Source organism: Drosophila rhopaloa, unplaced genomic scaffold (assembly GCF_018152115.1).
Source record: "Drosophila rhopaloa isolate 14029-0021.01 unplaced genomic scaffold, ASM1815211v1 contig_155, whole genome shotgun sequence".
NCBI classification, from domain to species: domain Eukaryota; kingdom Metazoa; phylum Arthropoda; class Insecta; order Diptera; family Drosophilidae; genus Drosophila; species Drosophila rhopaloa.
Window position 1 is genome coordinate 1,773,681 of NW_025335034.1, and position 19,685 is coordinate 1,793,365.

Below are 19,685 nucleotides of genomic sequence, written 5' to 3' on the forward strand. Positions count from 1 at the left end.
TTTTCGTATTCTCACAATTAGATTCAAATTTAACTTTAAATTAAATTCTAATCAGAAAGCATTTTCAGCGTATGTTTATGCCTATTTTCCCATCTTTGTGGTAAGCCAAAGCTTTGAAATGCGAGTCAAGAAAGAAGGTGAAGCAGTTTTAGCGCAATCGTTACCTAGGAAAATATGGAATAAAAAATACAGTAGTAATATAATATTTAACTAAGACACTTTTTAAATTGCTAGAAAATATTTGGTTTTAACACTATTTTAGGATATAACAATCTTCTAAAACCTTTGATCAGGCAACACATTTTTAGAAAAATAGAATAACAGTAAAGAAATAAGTTTACAAATTTGCATATCTTTAATTAGTCATTACACAACACATATTAAAACTCAAACTACCATGAGATTCACACTTTATAGCTATCCACATTGATGGCTTACGGCCACCACTGTTCCAAACGTCAACTTCATTTTGAAACCTGGCAGTTCATTGATATTCTGCTAGAGGGCGCCTCCTTTCCTCTTATTTTCGTGGCATACTTTCAGGAGTGGTGCTGTCAAAAGTGACGATACTTTGACATGTTAGGAGGGTAGTTTCTGAAATTAACGTTAGATGGCGCTGGATTTGTTTCATTTGATTGTTAAGTATAGAAAAATCAAGTTTTTAAAAACATGGTTCTCCTTATATTAAAGAAAATTTGTAGAATTAATTCATTAAATGAACTTACTAATTTTTCAAGACGTTTGCAATTAAAGTGTGGCAGAATCTGTTATGGCAAATCAAATTTTAGCAATTTCTTCGCTTGAATAAATCACATCAGACGAACATAAATCATACAGTGAGCAGGCATTTCACCCACGCCCCCTCCCCCGCAACCGCAGCAGCGGCAAAAACAGGAAGAACAGACAAAACACACATCAGACATTATTATCATCTCGCTTGTGCTTGAGTGGGTTTCTTTGCCTACCCCAAGGCTCCTGTTTTCCACCCACCCAACCCCTACACCCACACCCACAGCCACATCCACATGTCTGATATAGGCAGAGATCGGGGAACAGTCCAGCGATTTGCCAGCATCCGTTTGGCCCTCGGCATACAAAAACACACAGAAACACAGAAGCGGAGAAACAGAGCACTCAGCACACAAACACGGACGAACACTCGCTTCCTTCCGCCGCTGCCATTGTCCTTTCGCGCCATTTTGCCCATCCCGATGCTCCCGCTCAATCGCCATCATTGGGAAATGTGTAATTGAAAGGGAAGCTTTTGGCTTTGGCAGCGTCGGAGGCAAGAAAATTATTTCGTTAACAAAAGGGAAATGCCAGGCAGAAATCCGGGTGGGGGGTGGTGGGCTTGAAGGCAGGAAAAGCGGAGAATGCAGGACGAACACAATGCAAAGAGAGCGAGGGACAAGACTGAAATATTTTAAAGTTTACCATGCCCTTTATTTTATTATGCCCTTTTTTTGTTTGGGTTTCATGCTTTGTGCAAGTCGGGAAGTTTCATTTCCGACAGCAAGTTACCGTTAGTTAGTTTGGGATTTTCGGCAGGGTTGTCACCATCACCACAGGCTCGGAAAGAGCGGGACGGACATGTGAATATGCATGGCTTGGCGGGGAACGTGTGTCGCCGTCTCCCTCTTTCTGTCTGGATTATTCGCCTGGAGTGGGCAATTTTGTGATTTATGAGGTCAGAGACTCGTGATAATGAGCCAGGAAATTAAATCACTTTGACCGGAAGGATGTCAGGTCAAAAGGGGATAACACAATTGATTTCATATTCATAAATTCAATGAATGTTGTCAGCTTGTCAAGGGCGGGGAAACCGGGGGCAATTGCATGCCAGTGGAAGATTCTCGGTTTGATGATTACAAAAGTTCCCGGGGGTCCATGGCTGAATATCATCTTGGCTTGACTTTGTGGAATTTCAACTATTAAGAGGATTGCAGGGTTGACAGGGGTATTTTATTGGTGTTGAAATTTAAGTTAAATATGAAATCAATGACCTCTATTAATCCTAATGGGATTGCAGGAGATCTTATCCTGAAACTCTCTTGTACAAAAATGAACATGAAAATACTATACAAATATTTGTGCTCTACGAAGTATATATATATCTCAAGTTTATCAATATGTGAAAACGGTTTTATAAGGTCGCAATCAATAGTGCGATATACTACTCAGTCGGCAAGCTTAAAAGAAAGCTTTAGTCGAGTTAGCACACCCTACAAAACTCTTTTTCATTCAAAAACCCGATTCTGTGGCATATTTTTAAGAACTTGTCGAAGCATGCAATAAACCATTTGTCAGTGGGCTCCACATGTTGCTCCCATCTTAGGGAGATTGTGAAATCAGACAGGCAAAAACACACATCGAACTTCACTTTAAATCAAAACTTTGCGCAGAGAACACCAACAATAACCCACAATTTCGTCTTCAATTATTTACAGAGTTTCAAAATCAAAATTGAGGAATACCAACTAGAGGATAAGGCTACTTAAGGATCAAAGAACACCAAGGAGAGGAGATTTTCTACCAAATCGCGAGACGAGGAGCAGGTTAATTTCGTCATTTTTGGCCAAGACAGCAAACAGAGGAACAGCAAAGCGGAAATCATTTTATACCTCACACAACAACTACACACTAACTAAGATTAGGCTACGCAACTGTACATTGTACTTAAGTGTTCAAAGGTTATTTAGGTGAGTACTTACCCAATACATGGAGGAATATCAGTGCTAAAATTAAATTCACTAAATTTAGATTAAAAAGTTAAAGCTTAATTATCTTATCTATTTGCTAAATTTCACAGCAATGCAATTAGTAGTAATTCAAAATGTTAAGTTAGTTCCCGAAAGAATTTCATAGAACAGTGTTTCATTGTTTGGCCCAAATTTCAAAATATTCAAAAACTGTTTTAAAATTTGCTACTGCATATAAATATGACTGATGATTCTCCTTTAAGTCTCTAAATAACAATAAAGCTAACCCCTTGCTTTCTTCCAGTTTACTTTGTATATAAGGAAAGTAGCTAAAAGCACGGAGACGGGGAGCACCACAGTCACTAGCCACTAAGCAGAGTCACAGTCACGATCACGTTCACTCCAGGATCAGGGCTCGCGGCGGGATCAGCGGACGCTGAGGAAGCTGCCACGATGACGATGAGTACAAACAACTGCGAGAGCATGACCTCGTACTTCACCAACTCGTACATGGGGGCGGAGATGCACCATGGCCACTACCCGGGCAACGGGGTCACCGACCTGGACGCCCAGCAGATGCACCACTACAGCCAGAACGCGAACCACCAGGGCAACATGCCCTACCCGCGCTTCCCGCCCTACGACCGCATGCCCTACTACAACGGCCAGGGGATGGACCAGCAGCAGCAGCAGCAGCACCAGGTCTATTCCCGCCCGGACAGCCCCTCCAGCCAGGTGGGCGGGGTCATGCCCCAGGCGCAGACCAACGGCCAGCTGGTGGTGCCCCAGCAGCAACAGCAGCAGCAGCAACAGCCCACGCAGAACCAGCAGCAGCAGCAGCAGGCGCAGCAGGCCCCGCAGCAGCAACTGCAGCAGCAGCTGCCGCAGGTGACGCAACAGGTGACACATCCGCAGCAGCAGCAGCAGCAGCAGCCAGTGGTCTACGCCAGTTGCAAGTTGCAGGCGGCCGTCGGCGGACTGGGCATGGTGCCCGAGGGCGGGTCGCCTCCGCTGGTGGACCAGATGTCCGGACACCACATGAACGCCCAGATGACGCTGCCCCACCACATGGGACATCCGCAGGCGCAGGTGAGTCACTCCATCTTGCAATACCACTATATTAGCTTTGACGGGCTGCTTTCGTAGAAAATTACGGGCAGTAAATGGTTGCTTTAATAGGAATATCATCATTTGGCACATTAATAATGGCACACTAATAATTACCACCCTTAGAAAGTATTTATTTACCAATTAATTAAAAATCTGCTAATGACTATTAAAACTTAAGCTAACAACGAAATGCCAAATGATAAGAAATCAGCCAGTTCACACAACCAAATAAAAAACTTGTAATTTTTGACTCGCTAAGGCACATTTTCATCTACAAAATGTCATTCAAAAAGATTTTTTTTAAAGTTTTTATATTAATTCGATGAAATTGTATACTTTTTCATAAATAATTGTGGCCTTTCTTTTACCGACCTTACATTATTAAAATTTAAAAAGCCAACGAGAAGCGCTATTATAAATTTAACCGATTCACTTTTGATGGAAACTGGTTACTAATCAATTTTTTGTAGATCTTCTAATAGTTAATGACAATTTTTTTCTTTAAATTAATTATAATATATACCCAGTTCGATACCTTATCCCACCCGCATATCTCGCCAACCACTTAACGCTTTACCCATCTTTTTCACTCTCGCTTTTGCTGCTCGCACTCGCAGTTGGGCTACACGGACGTGGGAGTTCCCGACGTGACAGAGGTAAGACAGAGTCCACTCTCCGCTTGCCACCTATTTCCATATCCGCTAGGACTAACCCCCCTCCGAGTGGTGGCCCCATCTCTCCGAAGAAAATGCATAACTAATCTTATTAATCCCCCCTCGCAGGTCCATCAGAACCACCACAACATGGGCATGTACCAGCAGCAGACGGGCGTGCCGCCGGTGGGTGCACCTCCCCAGGGAATGATGCACCAGGGCCAGGGTCCTCCGCAGATGCACCAGGGCCACCCAGGCCAACACACGCCCCCTTCCCAAAACCCGAACTCGCAGTCCTCGGGGATGCCGTCTCCACTGTATCCCTGGATGCGAAGTCAGTTTGGTAAGTGTCAAGGAAAGTGATCGACAATTCCACGAAACGTATTAAGTGGAATTTTTCTTCTTCTTATCGTAGTGGGTTGCAGTAGTTAGTCCCCGTTTAGAATTGATCGTAGTTCCCATTAGTAACGTAACTGTGCATACGACAGCAAGAGCTAATAACTTTGTTAAAATTGTATCAATAGAACTTTTACAGCGAACCTCGTATTTCTAAGCAGTGGAATGCAGTCCAAAACCACTGCTTATGGTGTTGTTTACTGCTTTCACTGCTTGATATAAGATCGAACATAAGATCAAATGTCAAGCTAAATGCAAAGCAGTGTATTTAAGCAACAGACGGTTGAAAATTTGAATTATTTTTTGAAGTTGTGAAATATTCTAACATAATGTTATGAACGAAATTCGAACAATTATGTTATTCTTTTATTTAAGCACTACTTTTTTATTATTATTTTTAATTCAAAATATTTAAAGACCTTTTTATTTTAAAGAAATCATAAAAACAACAATGAATTTAGCATTTTATTTATAATATTTTGTAGCCAAAATAATTTTTCTAAATACAACGCAATTTTATTCCTTAAATATTATGGGGAAAATGCTAAATATAGTTATTGACAACATTTTAAATGAAACTCATTTTATAATGCTAAATATAGTTTTACAGTTTTTGATTACATTTCTAAATGTACTATAAATATTGACTAAACAAAAATATTTCACAGCCAGGAATATCACTTTTAGATTAATTATTAGAAAGTGCTAATCTTAAATTTAAAGCAAAGTCAGAATTCTGCCAAACTCTATCTGCAAATGTTCCTGTGTGAGTTGGCACTCGGTTCACAACGACCTTGACACGTCCGGGTAATTTCACTTTATTGCCTTGGCCAATTGCTCGACATTAGTCGTAATCCATCTGCAAAGGCATCCCGATACCTGACATCCGTCCGAATTTGCGAATTTCCCAAATCCGAAATCGATGAATGCAGGCAGATGAAAGACGATGAAAGAGGTGGCGGAAGAGGTGCTCTTCGGGTTCCGCTTGTCCAGCAGATCCGAACACAGAAGGCGGTCCTGCCGGCTAATGCAAATCGACAATAGTCCCAGATCCTGCCAGAAAAAGGTTTGCCAAAAACCCGAGGCGTAACTAATGAGAGCTGGAAAGTGGAAAGTCTGTGTGCTCAGACTGCATGTGGTCCAGCTTGGGATTTAAAGGATGTTGCATAAGAGGGGATAGTATTCGCCTGCCTTCGACTGAAATTGGTATGGGAATCAGGAGGCGAGTCCTTTCCAAATATAGAATTCCGTTCGCATTTCACTTTTCCCCGGAGAAAGTGAGAGCCGGCCTCAAGTGGTTGGTCCTTTTCCCTCCCAGCCAGCTGACCTGCTCCTGGGTCATTACCAAATCCAAGGAGCTCTCCCCATCCGCAGCCCCATCCCTGGATGTTGTTGTGGTTTTTTGTTTGCTGCTGGCTGTATTTTTTCGCCAAAGCCAGATTGAGATGTAAAGCAGAATTGATGAGCGCCATTAGTTACACGTTATGTGCAATGGATGCCATCAATTTATTAATCTCCAGAACACGCCGAGGCTCCATTCATAGCACCACTCCGCAGTGGCCACTCCGTCGTCTTAATCCCCTCCCCCTACGCCTCTGCGGCGGTGCAAAAAGTAAGCAGAACGCGCCTTAAAAAATAAAGAGGAGGAAGGCAATGGCAACGACGATGGCAACCACCACGCCACGGTGACACGAAGTTTTCCCCTCTTTTCTCTTATTATATTTTTTTTTGTGGTTTTTGCTTCTTTTCTTTATTAAAAATGAAGCGGTCAGAGAGGACGAGGGGAGGGGGGTGTTGGAGAATTAAAGCTGGAGTTGGCCCAAAGCGCGGTCCGCATCTCCCGCGGCGGCAACTGCGGCATTCTCACTGTGCCACAACATGATCCCCGAGCTTAAGTTACGATGATTAAATGCATACGAGTTTATTTCTGCTTAGGTTTTTGCCTTGGCCCCTCCTCGCCCCTCATCACCAGCCTGCGCTGGCTGCATTTTGCATAGCCCATAAATAGTCGGGGACAGTGGGGCAAATAATCGAAAATTGCTCAAACGCCTCAGGCGAAATGGCAGAATTTGTATTGAGGGATTGGCCAGATCTGGTTTCGTCTAGAACTAAAAATATGTGCTGATCGCTTAAGATTGCTGTAAAAAAAATAATACATAATGAACTACTAATATTATATATTTCGAAAATAATTTTGCTTGACAATATCATTTTTCAATACACCCGTTCATTTAGTTTTGTAGCTTTTTAACCACATTGATTTATATATTAAATAAGTTCAACTTTATTGTAATATATTCAATTAGTTTATTCTTACATAGACTCTATAATAGAGTTGTTACACTTTGAATAGCTGCAAAATGGTGATATTACACATGTTCTATTACAGAGTTTTTATACTTTGAACCTAGCTTTATTCGAATTAAATTATTTAATTAATTATTTACTTGCCATCATAGGTTGCAATCACTCAATGCTATTTGCATATCAATGCCTTTTGCATATACAACTGTTACACATCCATTATACTGCCTTCAATATCTCGACTTGTCCACTGTAACACGATTGCAACTACTTAACGCCTGGACATATTTCAAGCGTGCATTAGGCAACAACTAAGGCGAACAAATAAAAAGATAAAGGTGCCACAAAGGTTCCGATCGTGACTGGGCAAGGCGAGAAGAGTCTTTTTTCGAAATAAAAAAATAAAAAAAGTATAGGGAAAACGAAACTCCGTTTCAATTAAGTTGTAACTCATGGATGGCAGTCGGCAACAATGGGGCTTGGAGCCCCTTTTGGCCCTTCAGTCGGTTCTCAAGCCTTAATGTTGTTTTGATATTTACCAAGTTCAACTCGATTTCCTCCCTCTTTTCCCCCTTTTATCTCGCTTCTATTTGATAATTTGCTGGTGAGAAGAGGCGGAAAAGTTGCAGTCCACGCCGAATCCTTTGGATGCTGCTGGCTCTTTTTGCCGTCCTCGAGTTTTGGGGTCATAAATTTAAGCGACAGTCAACAAATTCTTGCAACAAGTGTTTGCCTGGCCTCCTCTGTATTTATTTACACACAGAGAACAAATATTCCATAAAGTTGGGCGTTTATACAAAGAGTAAATCTACGCTGAAGTGTGATATTTTATAAATATTAAATAGTATTTATATTAAGACAGTTTTAATTATGTGTGGCATTTAATCATTCCTTTTTTTAAAGTCAGAGCTTTTATTTACTGAGGGGCTTCGTTATTTTATTACTTTAATAGGTTTGCTTCTTAATTCTTTAGCATAACTATTTCATTTACTTCCCTTCTCCCATTTTAAACTAAAATAGTGCCTTAATAGCTGGCGGTTTGGTTGCTCTTGTATAAATGCATTTTTTATTGCCGCTGTCAGAGGTGCTCATTGTGATTCACTCAAACTCCCTGGGAAATCTCTCGCTTACACAAAATGGAAATATTTATGCCAGCGGAGCCAAAGCTGAGCACTTTTCAATTCTGGCCATTGCGAGTAGGAAAGTGCACTTCATTGTGCGCATTATAAGCGACAGTTTCCACTCCTCTTCCCTCTGGAAGCTGTCAGTGGGGTTCAAGACAATGAAAAGAACTTCTCGCTGGCCAAAAAGTTGCACGTTGTCTGCTGGAAAAACTTTTGCCCTGGCTTTGGTAAAACGTTGATCCCGGCCATCATCCGTTTGGCAGTTGCCGGCGGGGAACGGGGGGAAACTTTGCCATCCTTGGACTTTGTTGTCTGTTGGCGCTGCACTTAATGTCCTGGAGAGTTTTGCTTAACTTGAGGATTTGCGCGCAAACTACTTTTCGATGGCACAAGAGCGACAGTGGGCGGTGGGTGGAAAGCAACTACTTAGGCAGACGATTGGCCCGGCTTAGATGTGTCCACCCAAAGTGAAATTGTGTTAACGTATTTTCCTCTGCCATTCCTCAGGAATTTCATACCTTGCAGGTGCTCGTGGAGTTTTGGGGTGTTTGGGTTTTTTTTAATACACACTTATTTTTCAAATCGGTAATTATTGCAAAATTGCCTCGTCTTTAGTTGGCTTCCAAATTTCCAGATACAATTTAGGAGTTTTCTTTGACACCAATATATTTAAGTTTTTTTTATTTATGAATTTTGTTACTTATTTATATATTGCTGATCAAAATAATCCACCAAACAAACACAAAGATCTTGTGGACTAAGAGTTTTCATCAAAGAAATTTTATTCGCTAATATGACTTCATTTTCATTAGGCAAATATATTTTACCAGGTATTTTATAGTTCAAATCACTCGACCATAGCTTTTTTTCTGATTTCTTTTGCTGCTGGCAATTTAAGCGGGCGGATCAAAAGATAATTTGCGAAATGCGTGAAGATTTTTTCTAAATATATACACATATATATGTATAGGAAAACTCACCCCTCTGACAGGGTCTGTCAAAAAATTTGAGCAACGTGAAGAACAAAAAATGACACAGGAACTTTGGGGATTTCCAACCCACAAACACAAACACACATTCTGTGGTGTTGGGTGGAAAAGTTTAATAAAGCGCAGCAAATGCGAAGAGGAAATTTCGCTTTTATTTCGGTTGCCCCGCCCCCTTTCTCCACGCCCCCGCTCCTGTTTTTGTGGCCAGCTGAGGAGCGCAGAGTAATGGCAACAGCTCGCCAAAGGTCCTTGGGGCCCCGGCAGTCGGAGATGGGTCAGTTCTGGACATGGGAGAGGCGTTCGGGGGCCTTGTGGCTCAATCGCAGCTCTGTTTTCGGATTCCATTTTTTTCCTCATCTTCTGTTTGGGCCGCTGCTGTTTTTGTATTTTGGGATTTGGCCAACCTTTTGACAAATTACGAATATTATTCATGCAGCAATGAAGTGAGGAAGCTCCCGTCGTCCCCCTCCAAACTTTTGGGCCTCCTGCGGTCCGCGTTTCGGCATTTGGGATTCCTTAAAAAATGTATCTGATGGCAAGATGGGCATGCAGGAGCATCCGAAACTAGTTAGGAATTATTAATTTGAGGTTATGCTAAGGTCTTGGGAAAGAAGAGCAGCTTCCCTTTTTCAATTAAATCAATTAAGGATAATGGCGGTTTAAGTACTTTGTGTAACGAGGACGGGATCTTTAAGAATCATCTTGAAGCTTCGTCGAAGTCACTTTCTTGTTCTCTGACAAGTGAAATCATTAAAACTGGCCAGAAACATATTTTAATTTTATATCTTGGATAAATGTTTACTTATAAGTAAGCCAAAACCCCAAAAAAAAGCTTGTCAAATGGTCAGAAAAAAGTGAAAACATAATACTTAAGAACATTTTTTAAACTAAATTACTTTAGTAGATTCATTACTGGTACATAAATTTCTTTAAATTTTATGCATGAATCCTTTTAAAAATCAATATAAACGTTTATATTGTGCTTAGAACGCTTTATGCTTTAAACGCACCCCTTTCAGAATAATATTTTTTTTAATTTATATAAAAATTTGAGTATGAAAGTTCGCTTTTGAGATGTGGTCCTTAATTTGCTTTCATTATAGTTGTCATTACCCATGCCCACTAGGCTTTTCCCCATTAAACAAGGACTTCCTCTCAAGTTTCGGCCTCTGCCGACTGCGCTCTCACCCCTCTCTTCCTCTGCCGCTGTCGACGTCGACTTCGTCAATGTCAGCCACATGTTTCAATGGCTGCCAGTCAGCGGCCATTGGAGAAAGCGGGATGGCGAGAGAGAGAGAGAGTAAGGAAGGGAAAGAGAGTGCTGAGCGGGGGAGAGACTTTTTCGGCTGCTCAGGGATACTTGATATGAGCCTGACTGACTGCCGCTCTCTCGCGTCCCTCGCATAGCGTGTTTTAGTCAGCTGTCAAATATTTTGACATGGGTAGCCATGGCCACAGTGAGCATCCAAAATGGGGGAATGGAGGGCATGCACTCGGAAAAAAGGCTCCCTTAATTTTGGCATTTTGTATTTTAATCTGAGGTCTTTAAAGATGTTTTTGGATGTTAAGAAGTTATTTTCCACGATTAATAATATTTTATGGCGAAATAGCTAAATTAATGAATATATGCATAGTAGGAATACGATAATTGAATTTGGAAATTTAATTGTAAGACCAAGGTCAACATATTTTTTACCTTGTATGGGAAACAATATAAATAAAATTAAATGCATTCTTATTCGATTTAATGAGTTTTGCAGATAGCAATATTTTTCATAAATATTCGTTTTTCGTTATCAAGATTCTACGCCTTATCATATGTCGCTTCTTTCGTTTTTTATATATTTTTAATTAAGACGAAGATCTTGTAAAATTATATACTAAATGTTTTACTGAAATTTCTTAAATTTGTACTATTACAAAAAATGTTAAAGTGTAGAAGGCCAAAACGGTGGTAAGAAAGCGAATCGACCGAAAGAAAGAAGAGCCCGCAACAACAATCAGATGGCGCGCATAGTTTTCTTATTTTCCCCTCTCCGTTTGCGTTTTGTTTTTGTTTAAGCGATAACTAAATAAAGTTTAAAGGCCCCTTCTCCTTTCCCTAAAATGAATGCATTTATAAGCCCCAAGTCAACTCCTTGGCGATCCTTTCCGCTCTTCTTTTCTCTGATTTTTGGGCTCCATTTTTTGTCAACTTTTGTCGATTTTTAACCCTCTTAAGTGCTTAACAAGTCCCAAATTAAAAACGCTGTCGAGTCTCCCGAGATTATAACCAGATGAAAAAGGGCAACCAGTTGAAAATGAACAAAAAAATGGTTACAAATGATCAAATGGTCAATGGCAATATTTAATTGTTACTCTTACCTCTGGAAATAAAAATGAAAATTCTTGGACTTAATTAAAAAAAAGGGAAAAAAGGGAAAAATTGCTTGTGTGGCAGTCAAAGACATCAAACCTCAGAAGGATTTCGGGTTATATTTATTTCTGCTACTTTTCGTTTCATTTTCGGTAAACTCCCCAAAGGTTGTGAAAACACCAAGCGGAAAGTTTGCGACGGCAAAAATACGTCAAATATGCAAAACAATCAAATGGGAGGAAAACTTTTTGGCTAAAAAAAGGGCACCCACTTCAATTTCCCCCTGTACCCCCTCCTAACCCACTGTTTATTTAGCACAAAGTCATCGAATGAGTTGGCAGATTCACACCAGAATAGCACAGAGAATAAAGTGACATCAACCAGCGGTACTTGTCTCTTTTTTTTACAAAATGCCACACACGAACACTCCTCAGCTGGGTGAAAAATTTATCAACTTACGATCATAAATAATAATAATTTTCCAGCTTTTGTTGCGGCGGCGCGCGTTTGTCTGTAATTTCCGCAATTAAAAAAACATTTACTCGCATTTGATGTGAGCTTTTTTTTTCGCCCAGTGGCTTGTACTTGTTTACGTTTCGTTTTGTTTGCTGCTAAATGCATTTTTGTATTTGTTGCATGACGAGCGGCTTTTTGGCCAAGACAACTGCGGCTGCTGCGGCGACCACCCAACTGCAGTTGCGAATGGATATAGCCTTAACCTGGGGCCAAGTCATCTATTTTGGAGGTTATCCGCAGCAATGTATATTAAATTCGACTATAGAAAAGCATAAAGGCGATTGGCGGGAAAATGCGTTGAAATTTGAAAAACATTTATTTCTTAATTCAAGAAGAGTAAAGAGAAAATCAACAACATATACTTTTTTTAGTTTTATTTGAGTAACAGATTATTTAAAATAGTTGTGAAGCTTTGGCGGTCTTATAACCTATTGAGAATAACGCCAAATAAGCCAGATTCTTGTACTATAGTAAACTATAGTAACTACACATAATTATTAATAAACGACAGTCCCAAAATCGCATTGTTTTTTAGTTCTCCCCTTTAGAAATTCTTTTCGCATAGTCTCTACTTCCTCGGACGATGCTGGCCATCGTTTTAGTTCCGCTCGACGTGCCTCGTGTGTGATGAAAAAGCAATCTGTGCCAATATAATAATTAATTGTGGGCATTATAAAATAGAATTTTTTTCGAGCTATTAAATAATGCTTTTTAATTTTTTCCTGCTTCAACGAATTCCATAAAATGTTGTTGGCAATTATTTTAATGATTTCCTTTAAACGTTAACCGGCACACATACACCAATAGCACTAATGTAATTGTGTGTGCGGGAAGGGGGGAGGGGATGGGGATGGGGCTGAGCTAGGGGAAGGGGTAGGGGAAGAAAATGAAATAAAATCCATTATGGAGCCGGAGCAGTGTAATAAACGAGTAAAATGGTTAAAATGGTGGCCTAATCGCAATTTAATTACAATACGCTTTCATATCAAAAAGCATTAATGCCCCCGGTCCACTCGGTCCGTCAGTCAACCACTCAGCCACTTTGGGTGTATCGCCGAAAGGGGGCGGGGGAAGTGGCAGCAGGGCGGGGGCGTGGCAGGGGAGCGGAGAACCTCAGAGGTCTTGCCTTTGGTACTTCACATGTATCGCTACTCTTTTTCATATTAATTGTTTCACCTTTATTATATTTCTGTTGTTGATACGTCTACCTCGTGCTTCATCTTCCCCTGCTCTTCACTTCACTTCACTTCACTTCTTTTCTTCAAAGCGCCATTAATGCGTTTATAATAATTTTTCAGCGCTCAATTCGAAGCTCCTGTCCAGAAAAGGGCGCCCCAACTGATCCACGCTCGCTTCAAAAATATCTAAGAAAACAAGTATTTTTTCTTTGTTTTTTTACTTTTTATGCGTACATATGTATGTTATTTTTTTTTCTTGAGTGATGGAAACATGAAATGTGCAAAGGCATCATTAAAAACAAATTTCTGAGAGCGCCCGTTCTCAAATTGCCAATGCACGCCCATTTAGCCATTTACTTTAACCCCTCGAAAACTTCGCCCCCCCACCCAAACTCTATTTTTCAAGACAGATCTCGGTCTTGTGTGCATAACTTGTAGGTGTTTTCATCAATTAAAATAATTATTTATTTGCAATGCATGAGGGGCAGGCATACAGCTTTGTGTTGTTAATTATTAGCGAAAGCTTCTGTTACGAGCAAGGGGAGTGTAAATGCAAATGGAAATGGAAATGAGCTGAAAGTGTACCGGAGGAAGAACAAGATAGTGATCAGATGGGAACTACAGGAGTGCTTATGGGTAGACAGAAATAAATGTTATATTTGATTTGAAAAATGAGTGATAATGACTTTTTAGCATGATTATTTTGATGATTTCAATTAGACTAATTTTAGTTTAATCAAATTAATTGGGTTGCAGTTAGGGCTAGAACGCATTCCCCAATATTTAAACAAAACCTGCCAGATATGCAAATTGAGAATTATTTTTTATTGGCACGCAGCTCTCAAATCGTACTCCCTGGCACCTCTCTCTTTTTGTTATCCATCATCGCGGGCGAAAGTCCATCCCATTTATTCCGCTCTTAATCCGCTCCTAATACTCAACTCTTTGGACTTCCCCCCGTGGATTCTTCGCAGACTGCAGAAGGATGGGTCCGGATGCCAAAGGGGGATGACCACGCACGCTTTTTGCCACAAATCTTTCAAGATTTTTTGCCGGCGCAGCGACTCGTCTAACTGATGATGATTAAATGCGAACGCCTCGGGTTATAGACATGGCATCAGCCGTGTCATTTAAAAGAAGGTAGCTGCTCTGACCACCGCTGTGCTGCCCCCCCCTCTCTATATAGCCACCCCCTCCGCCTGTTCTATCCGTTTTGGATTCGCGCGCCTTAATGGATGCCGCACAAAATACAAAAAAATACTACGTGAAAAAATACATAAAAGAGCTTATGATGTAATGACCTCGAGCCAGAGATGGAAGACACAAGAAATACATAAAATATTAAAAAGAAAAAAATTGGACGAGCGAGTTGAGCAAGACAAATGCTGAAGATGTTATTAAAAAATAGTTAAGACTGCCCACCTTGGGGGACGGGTTATGGGTGAGGATGGGGATGGGGAAGGGGATGGGGGGACTTCCACTGATTGCCGCTTGGCGTGGTTGGTCAAAAGCCACCGCAATGCCAATGCTGCTGTGGCCGCCTTCCAATTTCCGGCCGGACATTTTCCAAACCCTAAAAAATACAGTATAAATACCCTCAAGAAGTGGCCGGGAAAACTCCACCCGAAAATGGCTTCTCACGCTAGCAACCCATTTCAATTACCTGCCTTCGCCATTGACAATTATAATATTTGCTGCTGCGTATTATATTTGACATATTTTTTCCCGACATTTTCACTGTGCTCTTTTTTTTGTCATTACCGAAATTATAATTATAGTAAGTGTCATTAGGCGCCGAACTCATTTGGTTGGTTGCTTTCGAAATGGAGCGGTTTCGAGGGGGGAGTCAGCCCTCGTAATTATTCCGAATTATTTTACAGTTATGCTACCGTTCAAGGTGGAGGAATTCGAGGGGCTGCAGCGGTGCTCGAAGGTGAAACTGCACTTGCCTGAATCACAGGCATGATACCTCTCCGCTTTACGGACAAAGATACGGACGCACGGACAAACGGACAGATGAACGGACAGACCGCATTGGGGCATAATTAGTTACCTTGTCTGCTCGCCGCTTGATGTCCATGAAATCTCCGCCGAGTTTAATCCACAAGTGAATTTAATTTTTGTATACAACAACGAAAGTTGAATGCTCTTACTTAAAATGAAGTGCATACAAATATAATGAACAGAAAAACGTACAAAGGGTTATATATTCTTGTAATGGCAATAATGGGTCTATGTTAATATATTTATTATGTTTTGTTTATTATTAGAAGACATGTTTAAAATTAAACATTTTAATAGTATTTTTCGTAACATATTTCCGTAAAATATATAAGAGTACCATAAAGATCATTACATTTGGTCCCCTCTCTAAGTCTTAATACCCATGAGAAGGGTATGCTTTGAAAACTAAACCCAGAGTTCCTATCGGGATGGCCGACAGAGAGGAGGGAGACCCCTTTAGCCGCTGCCCCTCGTCACAGACCTGTTGTGGGCTCGGTTTTTTCTCCTTTTTTTTGACAAGTACAAATATCCGAATTCGGTAAGGTTGTCTTTTAATCAGCCTCAGTTTCAGAGTCTCAGCGCCTTGCTTCATGTGGTTTTGAGTTCCCTCATACCCCGATCCCTCATCCGATTCTGCGGGAGAGAAAGAAGAAAAAGATACAGAACAACGAATATACATATATATATTTAATTCCAGCTCTTGGTGTTGTATGCATTGTAGTGGACCTGTAGATATAGTAGAAGTTGTTGTTGTTGATTTGGTGGTCGGTCAAGCGTTGCATTGATTTTAATTGTGGATATTGTTTTATCTCTTTGGCACCAACAGAACGCAAACGCGGAAGGCAGACGTACACCCGGTACCAGACCCTGGAGCTGGAGAAGGAGTTCCACTTCAATCGCTACTTGACCCGTCGGCGGAGGATCGAGATCGCCCACGCCTTGTGTCTCACGGAGCGCCAGATAAAGATATGGTTCCAGAATCGGCGCATGAAGTGGAAGAAGGAGAACAAGACGAAGGGCGAGCCGGGATCCGGAGGGGAGGGCGACGAGATAACGCCACCCAACAGTCCGCAGTAGATCCAGCTAAAACCGGGTCTCAGCAGTTAAATGAAATTTCTATCTAAATACAATTTACGTTAGTTCCGAGAGCGCAAATGAATTTACTTCGATCCCAGAGGACTATCTATTACCTATCCAATCCGTTGAACTTCGCGTGAACTAAACTAAACAAAGAGCAGAGCTGAGAACTCTACCTACAACTTAGTTAATTGTTATTATTTTCTACTTATTATTTAATTGTACACGAATGGCAAGTGGAGAAAGCGAAATAAGATAAACGTAAAGGTAACGATTACGATAAAGATACAAGTAAAGCGTAAAACTCAAACAAAACCAACTCATGTGACCTCAGATCTAAATAAGCTATATTTAACTATAATGCATATATATACACATAAATATATGGATAACTATACATGATACCAAGTAAAGCTAAAGGCAAGGAGTTATATATAAATAAATATATATGAAGCATATATACTATATACACGATAACATTAGTTCTACGCGTCATAAGTACTGTACGATTAACTTATATATACACCCCAGCATAAACCCTAAACCCTAAACCTAAAACATAAACATTAAAGTAAATCAATGTTTGTAGCAATCCTAGCGCAAAAGTATAAAATAAAAACCAATAAAAATCTTAAAAAAACCAAATGGCGTCAAAATCCATTGAATGTTGGTTCAAGAAACCCATAAATATTTCATAATACAGAACATGATAATAGAAAACTTTGCCCTAAGTGAATGTCGCAAATTTAGACAAAGAAATACCAAAACCACGGAATAACGTTGCTTAAAGTAAACAAAACGTTTTACACATACAATGAACAAATAAAACTATTAACTGGCAGAAGCTTAACTATAAATAGAAAGGAATCGCAAACTATTGGCAAAACTTCAAAATAATAGATGTAAAAATTCGATGGCAAATTAAACGCTATAAAACTCAGAAATGCAAATTTAAGCTAAACCAATTTGAGAGTTCCTCAATTTTTGGTTGAAGGAAACATTGTTTCTGTATTTCCTTTTATTTTTAATTTCTTGTGCAATTTTTAGTTCTTGCAAAAAAAGATTCGAATTAGGTCGAAAAGGATATAAAGTATACCGAAATGCATAAAAATATGAATTGGCAAGTGAAGACGAAAAATATAAATTGTTAACAGAGGAACACAAAGAATATGTATAAATAATGAATTCAAACAAAAACCCTGTAAAGTAGTAAAATGAAATGAAAGCATTATTATACGCGGATGTAGAAAATCCCCTTTTGAAAGCAGAACCGAACGATTTCTATATGAATATTCGCCTAACAATTATATAAATGTATGTACGTAACTCAACTCAATTTCCACGCCATCTGTGGAAATCCATATACCAAAGTCAAAGGAACGAAGGAGAAAGAAAAAGAAGGATGGAAGGGAAAAACTATACAGCATCATATGTTTATATGTAGATATATATAATTAAACAAGCCTAATATAAAACATGTAACTTTGTAGAGCGTTTCGTTTTGTAAATTCCCCAGAATCCCCTTCCCTTTCCCAGCCGATTCCCAATCCCAGGTGAAAGGATTTGTGATTTGCAATAGAAGAAGAAAATAGTCAAAAGAATTGGAAAAATCTTTACAAAGTATTGGCTAAAACAACCTTGAGAGCGAAATTCAACTCAATCCAGATACGTAACTTTCGGCCTCATTCTGTAAGAAACTAATTATTTAAGTTTCAATTCAGAAAACTAAAAAAAAATTGGAAAAGAACATAAATATAGAATGTAGAAATTCACAAGAAACAAAATTCGAAAGCGTTGATATAAATATATATATTTGAAGCAAAACAAAAACATTAAATACACTCAAACATTTGTGCGAAATTGAAACGAAATGTGGAAGCTAAACAATTTGTTGTAAATAAAATTTAAACTTTAGTGTAAACAAGATGGTGAAGAATGCAGTGGAAGTGCTGCAAAAGGCAAAGCGAAAAGCATAAAGAAAATTATAATTAAATTACAAATGAGATTTTGTTTTTATTTGTAATATTTATAATAAAAATATAGTATTTAAAAATTTATTTCCGTCTTTTACTTTGATGGGTTTCTTTTTTCTGGGCATAGAAGTATTAACTCTTCTTCGAATGCATTCAGTTAATAATTTTTTAAATTTTCAGTGGCTTTCGCAACACAATGATCGCATGAACGAAGATTTCCTAAGGCCACTGATTATGTCAGAAGGTAAGCACTGAATAGAAATAACAATTTCACGTGGAATGGCTCACTGAATATTTGCTTTTTTTGCAGGCCTCGAACGCGGACCATTTTTGAAAACGATCTTATTAATCTGACATCATAATAAGCGATTAATCAAGTGGCATTAACAAAGCTCTGACCAATGGCCAACCCAGACACCTGAGCCCCGGACCGAAGACCACGATCAGCAGCTGCTCCACCCGCATAAACTGGCCTCAACTTGACTCAACCCGATCTTTGGGCAGTCAGGAGCTCAAACAAATTGAATTCTCATTGTTCGCATAATTGCCGGCCATTTGTAATCGCGAAATTCAGTGAATGTGCTCACGTTTGTGTCACAGAATCATATGAATAATTTGGGCAGAAAGTCGACTTTTGAGAATTCCCAGCATTCATCCTTGTTTTTCTGCTGGCGCAATAGATGTCAGCATTTGCGCTGAGGTGTTTGCCGGAATCACAACGCATCCCTAGTTGACATAAATAGCCTCAGATTTGAGCAGCTGCCAACTTGGACTCACGGATGCGAACGTGAATATTGCATTTCCATGGCCGAATCAGCGACATCGAGAGGACGCATCCATTCCCACAAGATTTTCTGCCAAGTTTGAGATCCTATTTGGTTTTCGGTCTGCTGAAGTTAATTAAAATGGTTCCTACTTGGCCCTCAAATAGAATTTTCAATATGATTCCCACCTAGTCTATAGAACCTAGAGAAATTTTTGTGAAAGAGTACATGCTTATGTTGTGAATCTCATATTCGATGGGGTGTGATAATGAGTTGTATGGCTGATTACAGAGATATTTTCGAGGGACAGTTTGTAATTTTTATTAAATTATCCATACTGCTTGCATGAGTCTATACGTTTGTCATATTATAGCTACGAATGTCCTCAAATTATTGTGTGATTGACAACTAATTAAAGCTCTAAACTTATTTAAATTAAATTAAAACCCACCAACACACTGTTTTAGAGATTACACGAGCAAGACCATGCTTTTTATTATAACAAGATATGTATTAAAATAATTTTATTTAATATTTAAACA

General features: G+C 39.6%; 1 protein-coding gene across 3 annotated transcripts in view; it reads left to right on the forward strand.

Annotated features, from left to right (window-relative positions):
• The window catches only part of LOC108037003 (homeotic protein antennapedia), a 116,096-nt gene extending 97,683 nt beyond the window's left edge, over positions 1-18,413 (forward strand). Inside the window, exons 3-7 of one of the 3 annotated variants that reach the window (XM_044457323.1) lie at positions 2,448-2,699; positions 3,004-3,788; positions 4,427-4,465; positions 4,592-4,817; positions 16,156-18,413. In XM_044457323.1, coding sequence (XP_044313258.1) covers positions 3,153-3,788; positions 4,427-4,465; positions 4,592-4,817; positions 16,156-16,406 — 1,152 coding nt within the window. In that variant the 5' untranslated portion in view covers positions 2,448-2,699; positions 3,004-3,152 and the 3' untranslated portion in view covers positions 16,407-18,413. The remainder of the gene's footprint in view (positions 1-2,447; positions 2,700-3,003; positions 3,789-4,426; positions 4,466-4,591; positions 4,818-16,155) is intronic. The other 2 variants (XM_044457324.1, XM_044457325.1) reach the window with 2 other exon arrangements.
• Positions 18,414-19,685: the final 1,272 nt, after the last annotated feature.